This window comes from Lates calcarifer, linkage group LG18, assembly GCF_001640805.2.
Source record: "Lates calcarifer isolate ASB-BC8 linkage group LG18, TLL_Latcal_v3, whole genome shotgun sequence".
Lineage (NCBI taxonomy): Eukaryota > Metazoa > Chordata > Actinopteri > Centropomidae > Lates > Lates calcarifer.
Window position 1 is genome coordinate 13,837,097 of NC_066850.1, and position 18,349 is coordinate 13,855,445.

General features: G+C 40.0%; 1 protein-coding gene and 3 non-coding genes across 4 annotated transcripts; 2 read left to right on the top strand and 2 right to left on the bottom strand.

The window, feature by feature from the left end:
* Window positions 1-1,039: 1,039 nt before the first annotated feature.
* Window positions 1,040-1,111, top strand: trnaq-uug (transfer RNA glutamine (anticodon UUG)). Its single transcript has one exon. It is a non-coding gene; the product is annotated as a tRNA-Gln (tRNA).
* Window positions 1,112-2,920: 1,809 nt separating this feature from the next.
* On the bottom strand, window positions 2,921-3,003 carry trnal-cag (transfer RNA leucine (anticodon CAG)). The gene has a single exon. It is a non-coding gene; the product is annotated as a tRNA-Leu (tRNA).
* Window positions 3,004-3,249: 246 nt separating this feature from the next.
* Window positions 3,250-3,321, bottom strand: trnaq-uug (transfer RNA glutamine (anticodon UUG)). Its single transcript has one exon. It is a non-coding gene; the product is annotated as a tRNA-Gln (tRNA).
* A 1,108-nt stretch (window positions 3,322-4,429) lies between these two features.
* mapk11 (mitogen-activated protein kinase 11) lies at window positions 4,430-18,318 on the top strand. Its single transcript, XM_018702872.2, has 12 exons — window positions 4,430-4,723; window positions 10,879-11,008; window positions 11,115-11,173; window positions 11,404-11,515; window positions 12,422-12,451; window positions 12,805-12,852; window positions 12,944-13,058; window positions 13,175-13,246; window positions 13,689-13,768; window positions 14,014-14,092; window positions 14,299-14,472; window positions 15,155-18,318. The coding sequence occupies exons 1-12, from the start codon at window positions 4,611-4,613 to the stop codon at window positions 15,226-15,228; spliced, it is 1,086 nt and encodes a 361-aa protein (XP_018558388.1). The 5' UTR covers window positions 4,430-4,610; the 3' UTR covers window positions 15,229-18,318.
* Window positions 18,319-18,349: the final 31 nt, after the last annotated feature.

Genomic DNA, 18,349 nt, shown 5'->3' on the forward strand with positions numbered 1-18,349 from the left:
GGTCGTAGGCTCCCATGGAGGCATGGGTTTGAATCCCACTTCTGACAGCCTTTTTTCACTGCAATAGATGCCAGTGTCATGATATTGGCAAAGAAAATATGTATGAGTACTTGAAAGAGTAACTACTACACGGCAATGTGCTAGTTCACGCTATCTGAATCCAGCAATCTGAGTTTGAATCTCAGTGGCACTTGAAGCTGAGAGGATATACAGGTATACTGTGGCTGGAAATTACTTACGTTTGAACTTGTTGGTTACTAGATATTAGGAATTTGTCACAGACACACAAATCACAGACACAGTGATAAGCTATAAGGATTCACTTGCTCATAATCATCAAAGCAGCTTATGGTCATTTTTGGCATTGAAATTGAATTATCTATATCCTGTCTTGGTAGTGGTCCATTCATCCATATATCCATGTTGCAAAGGCAGCTTTAGCTTATTATACAAGGACACAGCTCGTAGAAAGTGATCTTTCTGGCTTGGTTAACCTGTTTCCACAATCTCTAACAAACAAAATCCACTAGAGGGCAACAAAGACCTGTGAACAACCAAAAGTCAGTTTACTGTCATAGTCTGATAAATTTACCAAACAGTCCCAACAACTTGGATGAAAAATGACTTCCTCATTAATTATAAACAAAGGCAGGTCTAACACAGATCTAGACATCCAAAGGATACATTAATAATTGCTAAATGGTTTTATTAGATAGTTATCAGTTATTTCATGACACTTATTAATGAGAAATATTAACATGTAAAAGAAAGAAATGCAAAGTCATTTTTGTACTACACTTTTCTTTATCGCTTCAAATACCTTTGGTCCTGATAACTAGGTTAACCTGGGCTTAATCTTCCCTCTCTCACTGATCTGAAGTGAGAGAGGGAACTGACCATGTAGCAAAAGATAAACCAGTGAGGTTCATTTACAGCCAGTAAACATTGCTTTTTCAACCAGTGTGTCACAGGTTGTGTCTCATAGGCTCTGTATAATACACATCTGCTCAACAAATAGAGTACTTCTTTTTGTTGCTGTGGTTCCATGGTGTAATGGTTAGCACTCTGGACTTTGAATCCAGTGATCCGAGTTCAAATCTCGGTGGAACCTAGCTTATATTCGACTTACAGATAAAAGACTTAGCAGGCATTAAGACTAAAGTAAGGGTGTTAAGGGTGTTAAGAGTACAAATGAGATAATGAAAGATCATCTAGGACATGTAGTCTAGCATATTAGTGTGATTCAAGTTTATCTGAGGACAAAAAAAGCAACCATTGCTTTATAAAACCCACACAGAGTACTGTTCACTAATCATGTTGTCAATTTCACATGAAAATGAGTATACAATTCTTTGTACTTTACCAACTGGTCCAAGTAACAACACACCCAGTTCAGCTGCTGTTTACATGAAAAGGTTTTATGTCAGAAGTGGGATTTAAGCCCACGCTTCCAGGGGATCAGACCACACAAATACAGCCTGATTGAGTTGTTGTTGTGTGTTGTTGTGGCCAACAAAGTTCCATTCTTAGGCCCAAATATGAACATTGGGAATAACAAACGGGCCATAACTGAAAAATAGCTAAGAATTTATGGCACTATGATTGCCTGATGGTGACCATTCTGAAAGACAGAGCAAGCTGGTTTTTCACAACGGTGAAAGCAAGCAAAGACTTCACTTCCTGTAATAAACTGCATCAATTGCAATGCATTGGGCCAAAATGTCTCTCTCTTACATTATCATGTATTTTATGTAGAGCAAGTGAGTACTAATGGGAAATTTCCAGGTGCTGATTTTCTCAAACTGGACGCTTTACAAATTGCTGGATTCAGAGTCCTATTCAGAGTGCTAAGCATTCCACCATAGAACCACTGCACATTTTGTGTTTTTTGCTGCTCAGCTGCGTAGAATAATATCAATCAAAGCCTACAGTAAAGCAGGAAGTACAAATGATTCAGTAATTTACAACTCATGTAAATTATATAAAGTTGCATACTGAGTGTACAAACAGAGTCTAAGTGCTAACCATTACACCATGGAACCACTACACACATTTTGTGTCAGAGAGATATAACAATTAGCACACCATGGCCTGGCAGGTCTTTCAAGTTACATTAAATATGAGACGAGAGTGATAGAGCAGCATAGTGATAATGAGGATAATGTTGTAGAAAAAAATGAACCTGTAGCTGGTTAATGTAGCAAACTCAGGTTAGCTAACTTTAGCTATCACCTGCCTGTTACTTGAACATCAATGTGTTAACCTCTCATCAGGTTATCAGGACTAATGGTACTTGATAATTAAAATATATGTAGTTCAATATACTATAAATGCAAGTTTTTCTTAAGTGTAGCCTGGCAGGCCTTTCAGGTAGATTGGACAACACTGTGACAGAGCAGCAAGGTGAGCACAAACAAACCAGGCACAGCTAGCTATTGCTGCATTCAGAGACATGAGGGGATGTAGGATGCAGGATATAGGATATAGGATGTAGGATACTTCGGGTGGTCAAGAATTGGGGTCCTACAAATAGTTAATTGAGGGCAGAGATAGTGGTAACTACCACATTGCTACGTGTAGTTGAAACTGAACATAAACATTGTAGTTTCCCCCCCAAAAAAATCACCCATGTTCTGTGAACACCTGAGCACAGTCTGGCAGAAGACATCTCAAACTGTGGCGTGGTTCTATGGTGTAATGGTTAGCACTCTGGAATCCAGCGATCCGAGTTCAAATCTCGGTGGAACCTGATTTTGAACCTTTTGCAACCTCTCAAACCTGTCTGATTTGGTAAAATCACACACATTTGGAGATGATGTAAAATATCTGACACAAGTGTCGTTGAAACTAAACATAAACTTTGTCATTGTTCTCTCACAATATTACATTATAAGTACCTGTCCCAATGAAAAACACAGGTTGTCAGAAGTGGGATTCGAACCCACGCCTCCAGGGGAGACTGCGACCTGAACGCAGCGCCTTAGACCGCTCGGCCATCCTGACTGCACAACGAAAGCAGCTGATGACGTGTAAGTCAAAGTAAGTGAAGACATCACCTCTGGTAGATGCCAATGCTCTGCATCAGTAACAGTGCACTGGGCCGTCTCTCTCTAGTGTGAAATAAAAGCAGTGGATTCAATGTAAGTTAGCAATTAGTATGACGAGTTAATTTCCAGGTGCTGATGAAAGGTGAGTGATTTCTCAATCTGGGCAGGTTATAGTCTTGTAACTGTACTACCACTTAAAATCAGGTTCCACCGAGATTTGAACTCGGATCACTGGATTCAAAGTCCAGAGTGCTAACCATTACACCATGGAACCACTTCACATCACATGCTGTCTGCTGCCTGACTGTGTAGAAGAACATCATTTCTACAGTAAAACAGGAAACTCAAAGGATTCAGTTATTTACATCTCCAACAAGTTTATAATGTTACACACTAATTGTACAAACAGGGTCTGAGTGCTAACCATTGGCACCTCACTACACAATAACAATATTACTCAATGTTAAGTAGAGGAGATAATGTGAAAAAAAAAATCCTGTAGCTAATTAATATAGCAAACATAGGTTAGCTAACTTTAGTTAGCACTTGTTTGTCACTTGAATATCAATGTTTTTACCCAGATTAATTGGACAACATTGTGACTGAGTAAAAACATGAGCACATGCAAACTGGACATGGCTAACTAATGCTGCATTCACAGACAATGGGATGGGATGTTGACAGATTCAAGTTACTAGTTAAGAATTTAATTCATGCAAACAGTTCATTGAGAGCAGAGATAGTGAAAACTAGCACATTGTTACGTGTGGTTTAAACTGAACATAAACATTTTAGTTAGTCAGCTAAGTACCTGTCGATATTTCCTCTATCCTATCACAGGCATTTATTCCAGTGAAAAACACAGGCTGTCAGAAGTGGGAATACCTACAGCTGATTTGCCACCTCTTCAAATTACTCAAGCACAGGTTTTGCTTCGATCCACTTTCAACGAGGATAACGAAAGTGCATTAAAAGATTAAAGGTGGTGTAAACGCAAAGGTAAGACCGGATCAGATATTATCTGGATAATGTATCTCTATGTAGCATTTTAATACCAGGTGCAAATGGGGTGTTTGTTTTGGAGTTCGTCCGCCCCCTAGTGGCCAGAAATCTATTAATACAACTTTAATCAACAACCTCCATATACCTTCCTGAAGCAGATAGAAAATAATCTATGTGTGTTTAGCTCACTCGTGCATATAATATAATATAATATAATATAATATAATATAATATAATATAATATAATATTTGTGGTATTGCTATTATTAATGATAGTCTATTTGCATCAACTTTTTGACAATGTAGCCACGGGGATGAGAGAAACACAGAGAGAGGGGGAGAGAGGGAGGGGAGGGAGAGAGAGAGAGAGAGAGAGAGAGAGAGAGAGAGAGCCAGGCTGTCACTGGTCGGTGCGGTGTGTGCAGCAGCAGCAGCAGCTTGCCTAAGCAGACGGCGGCCCGCGCCTCCGGTCCCATCTATCGTCGTCCTCCCTTCATTTCCATTCTCCGTCTCTTCCCCTTTTTTGCTCACTCCTCTCTCCCCTGTAGACGGCTCGGAGAGATGTCCGCCAGACCAGGATTTTATCGGCAGGAGCTGAACAAAACTGTGTGGGAGGTTCCGGAACGATACCAGAACCTGACGCCGGTGGGCTCAGGAGCTTATGGATCGGTGTGGTGAGTGTGTGTGTGTGTGTGTGTGTGTGTGTGTGTCTTCGTGTGTTCGTTTGTTTGTGTGCGTGCAGGACGGGTGGAGGGGCGAGGCTGCACAGCCACAACATTTACCGAATACTGGTGATGATGCATCAGCATAGCGACACGTACATGTCGGATGTGTCAGCGTGAAACTGCATGTAGAGACCCGTTAAGGTTTTATTGTTGTCATTGTTGTTATCAGCGGCGTATTATTATTGTTACCCCACTGCCTCTGCAGCCACTGGGTCAGTATAGGGGAAACAGAAAACAATAGTATTATATTTACGTTAATATGCAGATGAATATGATTTCGTGCTGTTGTCAGACATACAGAAAGACAGAGCAGGTCTGTAGGACTTGTTTTTAACCCACCCCTCACTGTCTGCTGCTCCTACATGGGTGGCAGGGAATTAAAGAATGAGACAGCCTCAGTACAGGAATTTCCCAAATACCCCCTACCCCCACCCAAACAGCCCCTGCACACAGTGTACAGTCTACTCCTTTAAATATCACTAGCAACTCTGCAGAGGCTGGGTTGGGGGGGGGGGATCCTAAAGATGCATGCCACATCTGGACAGGGAAAACCCGGCACAGCAGCTCCTGGTAGATGTCATAATGCAAGTCTGACACCTTGAAGTCTGCAGTAGGTGGATGCACCATCATAAAGCGTATTCAAAGAATATACCTGCACACCCAACCTCCTCTCTGTGTGGCTCTCTGTATGGATGCAGACATAACCTTTGCAACATCCAGTTGCTTTAATTTTGGACCAGTCTGTATCAGCTGGTGGGATCCCGTTGCCATGGCGATGTTCTTCGGTGATAACCACCTCCAAGAGTCAATATTAATTAAGTTGTTAAAAGCAGGCTGGTGGTTACCTTGAGGAAATGCAGATAGAATGGTTTATGTTTTCATGTTGCCGATCCCAGAGGAGTAACTGCATTTTCAAGACATGACTAAGATGTTAAAGCTATTTTATGCAACCTTGCATAATGGCAGTGAGAAGTAAGTGTTAAGCCAGAAGTAGCCAGAAAATCATTCACAGAGAATTGATTGATGCTGGTTAGCTGGGCCAAGCACTGCACTATGAACAGAAACTAAGTTTTGATTCATCATTTTTCTGGTTTGGGCTTTCCTCTGGTGTAGGGAGAAGAAGTGTCCATAACTGACACTTTTCATTTGAGCTACTAGACTAAATTTACTGGCATCTTATTCTCACTTTATCCAGCCTTTTTTGTTACACCAAGTGAGGGAGAGCGTTTTTTGTGGTGGCATAGGATCACACTCTTACCATTAGGATATCATCACAGATTTTGTCACGCACTGACATTCTAATAAGAAAATGATATGGAGCTCATGTGTTGGCCTGTTTATCCACACCACTCGCTGCCATTCCCTGCATCATTAGAAAGGAGGTTTTATATGACTTCCTGTCAAGTCAGATGTTAAGTAACACACTGTCTGAATTAGTAGGAGATGGGACGTGTTTCTCTGTTGGCGTTCCACTTGATGATTCACATGAGTATTTTTTGCATCTAGCCTATATTGCAGTTTTAATGTTCTGCTCAGAATAGCACAAGCGCAAAATTGTAGAGAGCTGGATCATGACTTTGCTTCATCCGATTCAGGATTATATGTACACAGGGATTTTTAGAGCACAATATCGCCAAGTTTAAAGTTTGATTCCCATTTTGGACACCCATGCTACAAATGCATGTATAGTATCCTGTGTTACAAAAAGCTTGTCTTTGTCAAGAGAAACAATTTTGCCCCAAGCAATGTGGCATTGACAGTGATTTCTCATGATCCCTAAAGGTTCAGTTAATTTGTGTAATGGAAAGCTCAATGCCAAAGTGAGAGAGAAATTCTCATGTCCATCTATTGCTCTGAATAGCACTTTCTGGAATATCTCTGGTTTCATAATAGGATTATTAACAGAACTATGCTGAGCATGAAGTCATATGTGATTGGAGTCTCTTTATTGCTGCTTGTTGACAAATTTGTGTTGCATGTGTTTTACAACTAAGCAGTTACCAGTATTAGAGCTTTCCTTTTGTGCCCCATTACCTCTTCCTCAAGTCCACCCTTCATGTTCTAAATGTGTTTGAATTGATTTTTAAATGGACATGTTTTTATCACTGTTAATTATATGAAATTACCATCACTTGTTTCAGTAATTTGTCCATTTCAACCATTAATTCATCAGTTTTAGCCATCTTAAGTTAATAGCTATCACAGTTGCATTCATATCCATTTGACCATTTATTTATAACTTTAAGCTAATGATTTCAATCAATATTAGGGCTAACTATTACTAGCTAACTATTTCAAGTGTTTATTCATAACTTTAAGCTATCAACAACATCTGTGCTTGCTTACTAACTAGTTCTCATGCACTGTCAATTGCAACACTCAATGTATGGATATATTTTTCAAAAACACATCATATCTATGAACATTACATAAGGGTGAATGCTGGCACTGGTGAAATACCCAAAACTTATTCTTAAATTATACACACACACAAAAGACATTCCTCAACACACTACCCAGCACTGCCCTGCATTGTTAAATGTTGATCTCAAGCCATTGTCACTGACTTTCTCATGACAAGACTTGGTTAGAAATGGCTGGGGGATGGGGATTTAGAGTGCGACATCTGTATGTGTGTTTTCGTGATGGGGGGTTAGTTTCACATTCTACCTCTTGAGATGCACGGTAAAACAGTTCTCATCATTTTTCTGTTTGTTCTCTCGGCAAACCCTCTTGAGACTGCAAGCCTGAGGTCAAGGATCCGACAAGCTCATATAATCCATTAAAACCAGAGCTGAAGAACTTAGACCCAAATCACCGGTGGGAAAATGGGAACCTAAAGACATAGAAATGAAGTTCAAACAGAAAATAGTACAGTAGGTGTAAGGGAGTATATTAGTTATTAAGGAATGACTATGGAAAGCCTTTAGAGCTGCAAAGCATAGACACAAGAGGATGCAAGCATCATAAATACAGAGTTCATTTAATAATTTAACATGCCTTGCCTCTTGAATTTTGATAAGTCATGAGACAAAAGTTTGGCAGACTGAATACTGTCAGGTCCCTGGCCTAATCCAGAGTCATTGTCTTCTCAGTTTCCTACCACGAAGCTCTAATCCCATTGAATATTCTCTTTTTTGCTTCTGTTCTTTGAGACAAAAATGGGCCAACTTTGGACTGGCCGAGACTGAACATCAACAAAGAATATGCAGCAGGCTGATCAAGGCTGCTTTCATCTCATGTCTGCGTGTGTAACATCTGTTCAGTAATCCAGAAATTTGGCATGAAGCCTGTCATTTGGTTAAATATGAATAAAACATGACTGCTTCATTTTCTCCTGTCAAACTTGTTATGCCACCGCCGCTGCTTGTCAGATTGTCGATTGGAAATTTTGATTAACTGAGCACAAAACGAGATTGGGGTTCTGATTTGTTGCTGATCGTGATTGGATAGATGGCTGACCATTTGACAGCAGTGCGCTTTGACAGACACAGATGCATATGGGATATAATATTACTGTTGGACGGAATTTCGTGCTTAAAAAACAGTCCAACACAAGCAAAAGAGTATTGGGTACAGCTTCTAGATTATGATGATTTGGTGCTTTTTTGGGGTTGGGGGGGTGTCTTATATGATAGTAAACTGGGGTTTGGAGCATTAGACAGGCAAGATAAGCAAATTTTGTGAAATATGCTTATTATTGGCTTTCTTGCTAATAGTTAAGATCAATATGGACCTGGGCTAACGGGCTAATGGGCTAATGGGCAGCTGGATGTAGCATAATAATTTGAATCGCTCTGTAATTAGGAAAGTCGCTACCCTCTCTGCATTTGAAATATATTAGAAATTACATCAGCATTAACTGACAGAAAATGTACATAAAAACACTTTTCCTTGGTGGATAAACTGTGTACTTGAATCATCTCACATTAGGTATTAGTTATCTCTCCCCATCTGCCTTGCTTGAAACCGGAGGTGCATTAAGACTGGGAATATAAAAAAAAATACTGAGAGAAGACGAGAGAAATCAATGCCTTAGCTCGACTGTGTGTGTGTGCTGAGAGTGTTGCAGTCAGACCCATGTATGGAAAATGGCAGGGAGGAAGGTATGTGTGAGGCCTGGTTGATGTCAGAGACTGAGGAGACTGGCTGCTGTCCTAGCTGAAGCCAGGCGGGGACATCCGGACTGGCAGCGGGTGATTTCAAAAGAGAGAGAGCCATGTGAATGCACTCAAGCACGCAACAGTGTAATTTACTCAAGCATGTAAGCATTACAGGTCACCATGAAATGATACAGTGATATTTACAGTGAGTTTCATTCTGTGGAAGAAAAAAAAAAAGAAACAGGAGACATGCATCATTTGGCCCACTTTGCCATCTCTGCCTCATTTTTTATGTAGCCAGGGGCTTGATGGCTTCGTTATAGGGCTATATAGCACTCATAATAAAAAGAGTGAAAATTCATTCAATGAGAAATTCACTGCTGAAGAGTCAGTTATCACACCCCCAGTAGAATGAAATAAAAGGTTTGGTTTTGAGTAAGCACATGTGAATTGCGTTTTTTTTTAACTTGCAGATTTTGCTGCAAAAAGCTGTTAGACAATGTGAAATGTAGGAAATAACAAATCTTTGTGAGAGATTATGAGGCAGGTTGTGGTTTAACCAAAGGTATACCTCATTGCTGAGAAATTCCTGAAATGAACAGCACATATTCATAAGAACTTCAAGTGTAAGCAAGAGGGGACTTTCCCTTAAAGTGATCAGAAATCACTCAGATTAACTAACTGTATATGTCACATAATAAATACACAGTATAAATCTTCACTGTTCACTCTTACTCTACTTTAAATGTCCACTTTTTCTAGTCAGCGTTTCACTTCTTGCTTCTTGCTCTGTTTCTACAGTGTTCGTTTCTCAATTCTCACCCATGTTTCCTTCCTGTTTGTCTGTTCCGCTCTCTGATGACTGTATTATTATTACTGCAAATGTTACTGGCAGGCCTGAAAGGACTTTGGCATCATAAAGGTAGCGGCATCATCAGCAGCAACGATATGTGGAATGACATTTACATTTCAAAAGAGGCAGATGAAATGAACTGCCACACTTTTACAATATCTAACATCCTCTCTTCTCTTGTTCCACCACATCCTCTTTCACTTTCTCCCTCTCCCTCACTCTGCAGTTTTCTTTCTTTGTCTGTCTGTCTCTCTTTCCACTCCCAAATATTTGTCACAAATCTGTAGACATACTCTCAGCTCATATTAAGTTTGAAGGAACAGGCTGACATTTTGGAAGATATGCTTATTCAGTTTCTTGCTGAGAGTTAGATGAGAAGATTGATAGTTTAGCTTAGCATAAAGACTGGAAGGGGGGAGGGGGCAGCTAGCCTAGCTCTGTCCACCTCCAAAGTTCACTTATTAACATGTAACATATTTGCTCTGTACAAATCCAAAACATGGCAGTGTTGTGCTGGACTTAGCTTATACTAAACTTATAGCCCACTAAACTTATAGTCATTTTATCCGGCTAGGCTATCATCCTGCCAGTAAAAGGTAGTCTTTTTCATGTGTCGATTTTTGTGGACTAAACAAACTAAATTTAGTGAGCTAAACTGGCAGAAATAGAATAAAATATTCAGAATGTATGTGATAAATAATGTTTTCATTAGTGTCACCTGAAACTACTGAAACTAAGAATCATTATGTTTTCGTTAGCTTAGATTTAGCCCTTCCTATCTACATGGGGAGCAGGTCCTCCTCCTGGAGCCCACCATGTTGTGCTGCCATGTTTCTGAAGTACCCCAGAATGGACAAACCAAATGCTGGCTCTAAAGAGGGCCTTTAGCATTTTGATGTTACCTTAAGACCACCAGAGGTTCTCCTATATGCTTGGAAGCGAAGCAGTAAGGGGAGAGGGATTCATTTGGCTGGAATCTATACCGCTATACTGCTAGATGCCACTAAATGCTATGTATACACTATATATACTCACCTTTGGAAGTTATGTCAACTTAGTAATGTCACTAGATACAGTAAACAACAATTCACATATGCTGATGTCAGACAAGTTTATAATATTCATTTCTCTCCGTGTTCTCTCCTCAGTTCGGCGTATGATGTGGTCTTAAGACAGAAGGTTGCAGTGAAGAAACTGTCCAGGCCTTTTCAGTCTCTGATCCACAGCCGCCGCTCATACCGGGAACTCAGGCTTCTCAAGCACATGAAACACGAGAATGTTAGTGCTCCCTATAAAAATACACTGAGACAGACAGACGCAGCTCTCTGCATGTTTCCGCTCTGTTATTGATCTGCTCTGCTTGTCTCTGTCTCTGTTTCTGCAGGTAATAGGGCTTCTGGACGTCTTCACACCTGCTGCAACATTAGAAGACTTCAATGAACTGTAAGTTTTTTAATCATTTGATGTTTAAAACAAGCTATACAGCTGTCCACTTTTCACAAACAATGCAATGATTCTGTAATCAAAAGGCATGGTGATGGTGGTGGAGGCGACCCTGGGGATCATAGGCATGTAGAGATGTCAGTTGCCATGGCAGCATCACCATGTTCTCCTCTAGCTGAAGTTCCCCCAACCCCCACATTTACTCATACACACGCTCTCCCCTTTTCCAGCTACCTGGTGACTAACCTGATGGGTGCAGACCTCAATAACATCGTTAAATTTCAGAGGTTGTCAGACGAGCATGTGCAGTTCTTAATTTACCAGCTCCTCCGTGGCCTCAAGGTAATTAACTCTATTATGACACATCTGCTGTATCCCATACTAAATGCAACCTGGTATACAGTATATGTTAGTATGCAAATAGTGTACCAGTGGTTCCCTGTAAAGCTTCACAGTTTCCAAGCTTTTTTGTTTGATGTTTCCCCACAGCGTTCTCACATGAATTTTAAACTGATTATATATTGATTATCATGTTACAATATTTGTTTCACACAATTTAACTATCAGCGTTAGTTCTACTAACTTGAAGTGAAGGATATTTGACATGGACACCAGTTGTCCATTACTTTTTAGCTTTCTAATTCAAGCATTTATCAATTACGTTTAGCTAACTATTTGAACAGTTTAATTACTTTAACTACTTTAACAGTTTATCTGTTTTCTTTTAGCCAGCTATCTCAATATTTATCCAATAATTTTAGCTAACGATTTCATCTATTTTATTAGCAACTGTTAGGTATGTAATTCAACCAGTTATCCATTACTCTTAGCAAATTGTTTCAGTTATTCATTACAGTTACCCAACTATTTGAATTATTTATTCATTACTTTTAACTAAACTTGTAGACTTATCTGCTTGCTAGCTAGCTTTCATGCAGATTCAATCGCAACATGTAATGTTCAGGTCTTACAGCTGATTTAATGTATGAATTTGAAAAATGAAATTGTATTTTTTCAAAAAATTATTTAAGTTAGTATTGTGTCTAGTGTTGGCCTGCTAACACTGAATCTAGCAGAGTTGGCCGGCTGTTCGGCCTTCCCAGTTACCATGGGACAGACAAAAGCAGCCTTCCCTCAGGCAGGGGCTAATATGGTGAACTGCACTGTTGACCCCCATCTCCCTTTATGTCCTCTCTCTCCTCTTGCCTCCCCGAATCCTACTGCCCCACCCCTCTGCCTGTCGAACAGTACATCCATTCAGCAGGATTGATCCACAGAGTGAGTGCCCTCTCTTTGCTCGCCTTGTCATTTTGACCATCAAGTCTGAGAGATTGTATTTCCTCTGAAGTAGCTTTAAGGTCAGAAAAATCATCTATCTGACAGCATCATCAACTTGTTCTGACTCTTCGTTAAATATATGTGATGTCTAGACGGAGTGAAATACTCTTTCACTATTTTACTTTCTATGAGTATGCTCTGTATAAATGCAGTGAAAATAGCTAAAATGGATAACAAACAGAGGCTGAGTAGTTTATGCAGTTTTGTATTCATATCCATCCCTCTCTCTGCAGATTCATCTTTATTCTAATCATGCTTCTCTCCTCATTTGTCTGCTTTACTATCTTCTCCAGGACCTCAAGCCAAGTAATGTGGCAGTAAATGAGGACTGTGAACTGAGGGTAAAGTGACCTTTAGTGTAAACCTGCAAATCCTTCATTCCAACCCACAGTATGAAACCCATCTCTTACAAAAACTGTACCTGCTCTACAGATTCTTGACTTTGGATTGGCCAGACAGACTGATGATGAGATGACAGGGTATGTGGCGACTCGCTGGTATCGAGCACCGGAGATCATGCTGAACTGGATGCACTACAATCAGAATGGTAAGATGCGATCAAACTAAAGACATTTTCAAGCTTTTTTAAAAGATCTTTTTTCTCCATAGACAAACTCATTAATTGTTAGCTGAATGATTAAACCCCTGATGTTTCTCTTTCAGTTGATATTTGGTCAGTGGGATGCATTATGGGAGAGCTACTGAAGGGAAAAGTCCTTTTTCCTGGCACTGACTGTATCCTTTATCAGCATGGCATGAGTCCACCGCAATTTGCAGCTTTTCCCCCTCTTGACATTAACCTTCCATTACCTCTTTAAAGTGCTCTATGGATGCAGACTTCTTGTGGATTTGCATTACAATCCCAGGCCTTTCTGAATGGGAGGTGCATCAACAGAAAGGACTGAAGAATGAATAGGAGCAATCACAAAAGGCTGAATTATCTAGGTTGTTGTATTCGGTGTCTAAGAGCAGAGCTAAAACGAATTTGATTTACTGACCTTTATGTGTGGTGGTATTTGTGCTGTCTAGTGAAAACCAGTTGACTTTCTGTGCTTTCAGCAAGTAGAGTTTCTGTTTTAGTTGATTCTCTATGTGACAAAATAATATGATGAGACTAATCCTGCAGATTGATGTCTTTTCACAAATCTCAATGGCCCTTGACCCCTCCCTCTCTTAGATATTGACCAGCTGAAAAGAATCATGGAAGTGGTTGGAACTCCGACACCTGAGTTGTTAAAGAAGATCTGCTCTGAACATGTAAGGGAGGGAGGAATGAATAGATGGATGATTGGGAACAGTATGTGAAAAAGACAGCATTACACCTCCACTGATGAAAGCCACCTGTTCTAATTTATTAGTAGTTCCACTGACATTGCTGTTGACTGAATAGTCAATATGTGGGAGTGTTGGGGTGATTGATCACTGACTGTTTGACACAAAATGATCCACATTGTCACATGCTGTTGAAAGTTGAAAAGTTGAAGGCTGGTCTCTATTTGCAGGCGCAGAAGTACATCCAGTCACTGCCCTTCATGCCCCAGCAGGACCTGGAAAAGATCTTTAGAGGAGCAAATCCACTAGGTGGGTGCTGCTCCGCAGATTGGATTATCAAACCCTTAAATTCAATTGCAAGGCTTATTACTGAGGCTGTTAGAGCTCAAGTTGCTCTCTCCATATTGTAGAATTTGAAATTCAGTTATGCAGGGTCAGTACTTTGGGTTTAAACTGGTTTCTAACCAGATCCCAGCAGTCTTTCACCAGTCTGCCTGTGTCTGTCTCTCTGTTAGCTGTTGATCTATTGAAACGTATGCTGGTTCTGGACTGTGATGGGAGGATCTCGGCCAGCGAGGCTCTGTCACACCCCTACTTCTCACAGTACCACGATCCAGATGATGAGCCAGAGGCCCCGCCTTATGATCAAACACTGGAGAGCAAGGATCGAACTCTAGAAGAATGGAAAGGTAAAGCTCTACATTGGATAGTTTCCAACATAGTCCTCTATTTAGGACAAAATTAAAAACATGGCCTGAATGGTGCATATCCATGACATTTTAAAATGTCTACTTCTCAGTTCCTTTCAAATTAATGCTCTCACTTCCTTTTACAAACAGCTTTGGTGGAATAGTTTTGGATTTGCAAAGGACGTTGCATAAATTGACCCCAAAGATCCAAAGTGAACTTTAAGCTGCAGAGCTTTTCACATTGGGGATTATACAATGATGAGTTTAAGCCCGCTTGGGTGTTGTAGGAATGCTGACTGTAGCACCAAAGTAATATGAGTTTTGACATATTCAAAGATGCCATTTATAACATCATAAATATGATTACATTTCAGTTCAGCTGGGAGTTTTATGGTTTGTAAAATGCCCCAGAGATGATGTGAGTCATGGTGGATATTTTGCATCGTTTGCATCTTAATGTAGAGTTTCTTTGATAGACCTATTAAACCTAGCTGAACAGGCACAATTCTAAAAGCACTGAATAAAGCTTGCACCAGAAATATCTTGGTTTTCACATTTAATTACCTTGTGTTTTGACAATGAAATGTCAAGCTAGTGCTTTTGCAATTTCACTGTTTAAATTAACTGTCTCAACCCCTAACTTGGCTTCTTTTCCCTTAAATCTTTCACATGTATGTTACAGAGTTGGTATTTGAAGAGGTGAGCAGCTTCAAAGCACCCGGCAGCAAGACTGATAGCCTTCAGGTGGAGCAGTAAGCCTCCTTCTGCTCTGCCTCTACCTGGAGAACTGGAGACTGTGTACTCAGTGAATGGGAGAAGGACTGTGGCAAGAAAACTCTGCATCCCCCTCTGCTGTGTGTGACTGTGTTTGATTGCCTGTCATGAGTGTGTGTGAGCAGCAGGCAGGACGGCCTCCAGGGGATTAGATGCACACATTACGATTACAGGGAGCATTTAGATAGAAGGATTTCTCCAGTGCAGAAAGTTGCTTCCTCTTATGTTTCCACTCAGTGAGGTTAAAATGAGGAACAGTTCAACTCGACTACGTCACGGATCACAGACAAAGTGAGGACTCATACGATGGAGTAACTTTAAGACGCTTAACTGTGTTTACAGACTGATAGATGGGTATTGAAGTAAGAAAAAATGCACACTAGGATTTCCAAAGCAACAACAGGAACATCACCTGGTCCCTCATCGTGACAATAAGCAGTCACTGCTTACATGTATGGAATTCATGTTTAAAGGCTTGCAGCAATGCCACGGTATGTCACAGAACAGCTTTAGCCTGCATACTACTGCATGATTTTTGTGCATTTTATGATTACTGCATATTACTGGTACTGTACTATAACCATTGAGACTGCTTATTGCATCTGCCACACTGGTATAAAACCAGTTTGAAGGACAGAGAGAGGCATTACCAGGATCGTGACCAACTTTGAGCCTGTTTATCATTTCTGCACAGTGAAAAATGTGATACAAAAGCAAACACAAACTGCCGTTCTTCCTCAGATGAAAATCATCCTCCCCTGCTTACAGAATAGTAAACACCAACTGTGCTATTAATTAGCAAGGTAACTGATATACACCAAAGCTGGAACAGAACGACTGTGCTGCAGGTCTGTGTTTACAGTGTGACCTCGCTTCTCATATACAGTTTCCGCTGGTGGCTGATTTCTAATCACCTGTTGGCTTTGGCACTGTGCCATCGGGTTTCCATAGTTCTCTGCTGTGTCTTTTACAGCCCTGGGTCGTGTTTACAATAATTAAGTTTGCAGGCATTTTGTAAACTGTTAGCAACAGTTCCCAGAATGTGTGTAACAGTACTGGGCAAAACTCTATTATACAACTTTCAGCTCCATCCAAGCAACGACTGGTCAAACTGATGATTCACATGAAGCAGCCATATTTGGCTTTTGTGGCAACCAGGGAGCTCATTAGCGATCTTTCATGTTTCCTCAGCTTCTTTTCCATTTTCATGATGCTTGAGTATTATAAGAGAAACCAGATTGTACACATTCATTAGTGAACATAGTATTAAAGCACTGGGGATGTTCTTTACCTCATTTGTGAGTATTTCAGTGTTGCTTCCATACATTATTGCGACATTATTGTACCCACAGTCATATAAGGAACTCCCTCACAGATGACATTCGTATAAGCAGCATGAGCTCAGTGCATATGCAGGTTATTACACCAGATGGCTGACTTCCTCATTGACACTGCATCACTCATCTTGCAGCAGACTGAGTTTTAGTTCTACAAACTTTCTCGCTGAGGTAGAAATAGTCTGCTTGTGTTAAAACACACTGCACAGAACCAGTGAACCACATGTTTTAGAACCATGCATCTCAGAATATCACCTGATCGTGATAGATTACATTCTAAATTTAGTTATGATTACAGATGCGATTCATGTGTAAAAGATGATCAGGTGATACAGGTCCTCAAACCATCTCCAATGTGGTGGTTTAAAATATATTACACCCCAAATGCATCAAACTACATAATTAAACAGTCTGCTCCTGTTTAGAGCAGCACTAAAATGCTACTTTTAGTATGAAGGATACAAAATGTCATCTGAGTGGATGCAAATATGAGATAAAAATCTGAACAGAAAGTAAAGTGGAGGGTTAATTAACTGATGCCAGCTGACGTTTTGGGAGATAAAAGAGTTATTAATCAGGAGCATTTCTGACCATTTGATGGCAAGTAGCAGTAAAAGTAGTGCTTTAGGTTTCCAACAAAGCTAACAGCTAGCTCTGATTTTAACCTAGGTTGAAATCCGTTGTAATATCAATATACTAGTATAACTACAGTGTGGAGTATACACATGGTTGGCAGTCAAGCTTGAGATTTAATTTACTGCAGATATGAGATGAAAAATAGAATGAGAAGCCAATTTAAGGGAATTTCTTATAAATCATGTCTATATCTGCACCAGATGCTATCTTGATACAAGTTGGCCTAATGACAGATGCAGATATTCAGCATTATCTAGTTTGCCTGACTGATCTTCTAATGCCAAGTAGCAACATTGGTAGCTGTTTAGGTTAGTTAAATAACTAGCTAGCTCTGATTATAACCTAGTCAGTTCAAATCTGGCTAGGCTAAAATCAGTTGTGTGTTAATGTGCCATTTATTAGGTGCCTTCAGAGTCATACAAGGTAAACTGTTTTTTTCAAGATGGATACTAATGGCACGTGTAAACAGGATTAATGATTTTCCAGGTTAGTTTGCCTATTGTACTTTTTAATGCAAAGTAGCAGCACTAGTAGTTTTAGGTACTGCAAGGAAAACTGTGGCACTTTGGCTCACACTCAAGTTTAACTCAATGAATTAAGATTATTTCTACCTCAAAGAAACATTAGTACGACTAAAACATCAAACACAAGAAACGTATTCTAAACTCTTTTTTTCCCATAATGGATCACACTGGAGTGGCACATGTAGCCCTTTGTGGAAGTCGTCCATTAACACTGGATGCAAAATGTTGAATTTACAGTTCAAACTAATCAAAACTGTCTGTCTCAGTCAAAGTGTGTTAGAGCTCTGAATGTTAAAGTGTTACATGCTTATGTGGATCTTGTACATGTGGTGGATTTGAATAGCAAACTGCAAACCGAATGTATATGTATTCTGTATGTATGTATGTTACAAGTTAGAAGTGTCTTTTGAATACATGGTGGCATGTGATTCCGCTGTAGCCACAAGTTTCAAATCACTAAACTGAATGTCAGCTCTTGATTTTAAAATGATTCTGATGATTTTCTCATTCATCATCAACGGGTAAACATGACTTGGCAAGTCTTGGCTTCAACAGAATAAACACCATCATTTCTGTTTGGCAGTTTATTTATTTATTAATTAATTA

Excerpts from the sequence above, each read along its gene's own strand:
- mapk11 (XM_018702872.2), top strand. The coding sequence starts at position 4,611 with ATGTCCGCCAGACCAGGATTTTATCGGCAGGAGCTGAACAAAACTGTG. Across the intron at positions 11,009-11,114 it reads AGCACATGAAACACGAGAAT|GTAATAGGGCTTCTGGACGT; the intron begins GTTAGTGCTCCC and ends CTGTTTCTGCAG. Across the intron at positions 14,093-14,298 it reads TAGAGGAGCAAATCCACTAG|CTGTTGATCTATTGAAACGT; the intron begins GTGGGTGCTGCT and ends TCTCTCTGTTAG.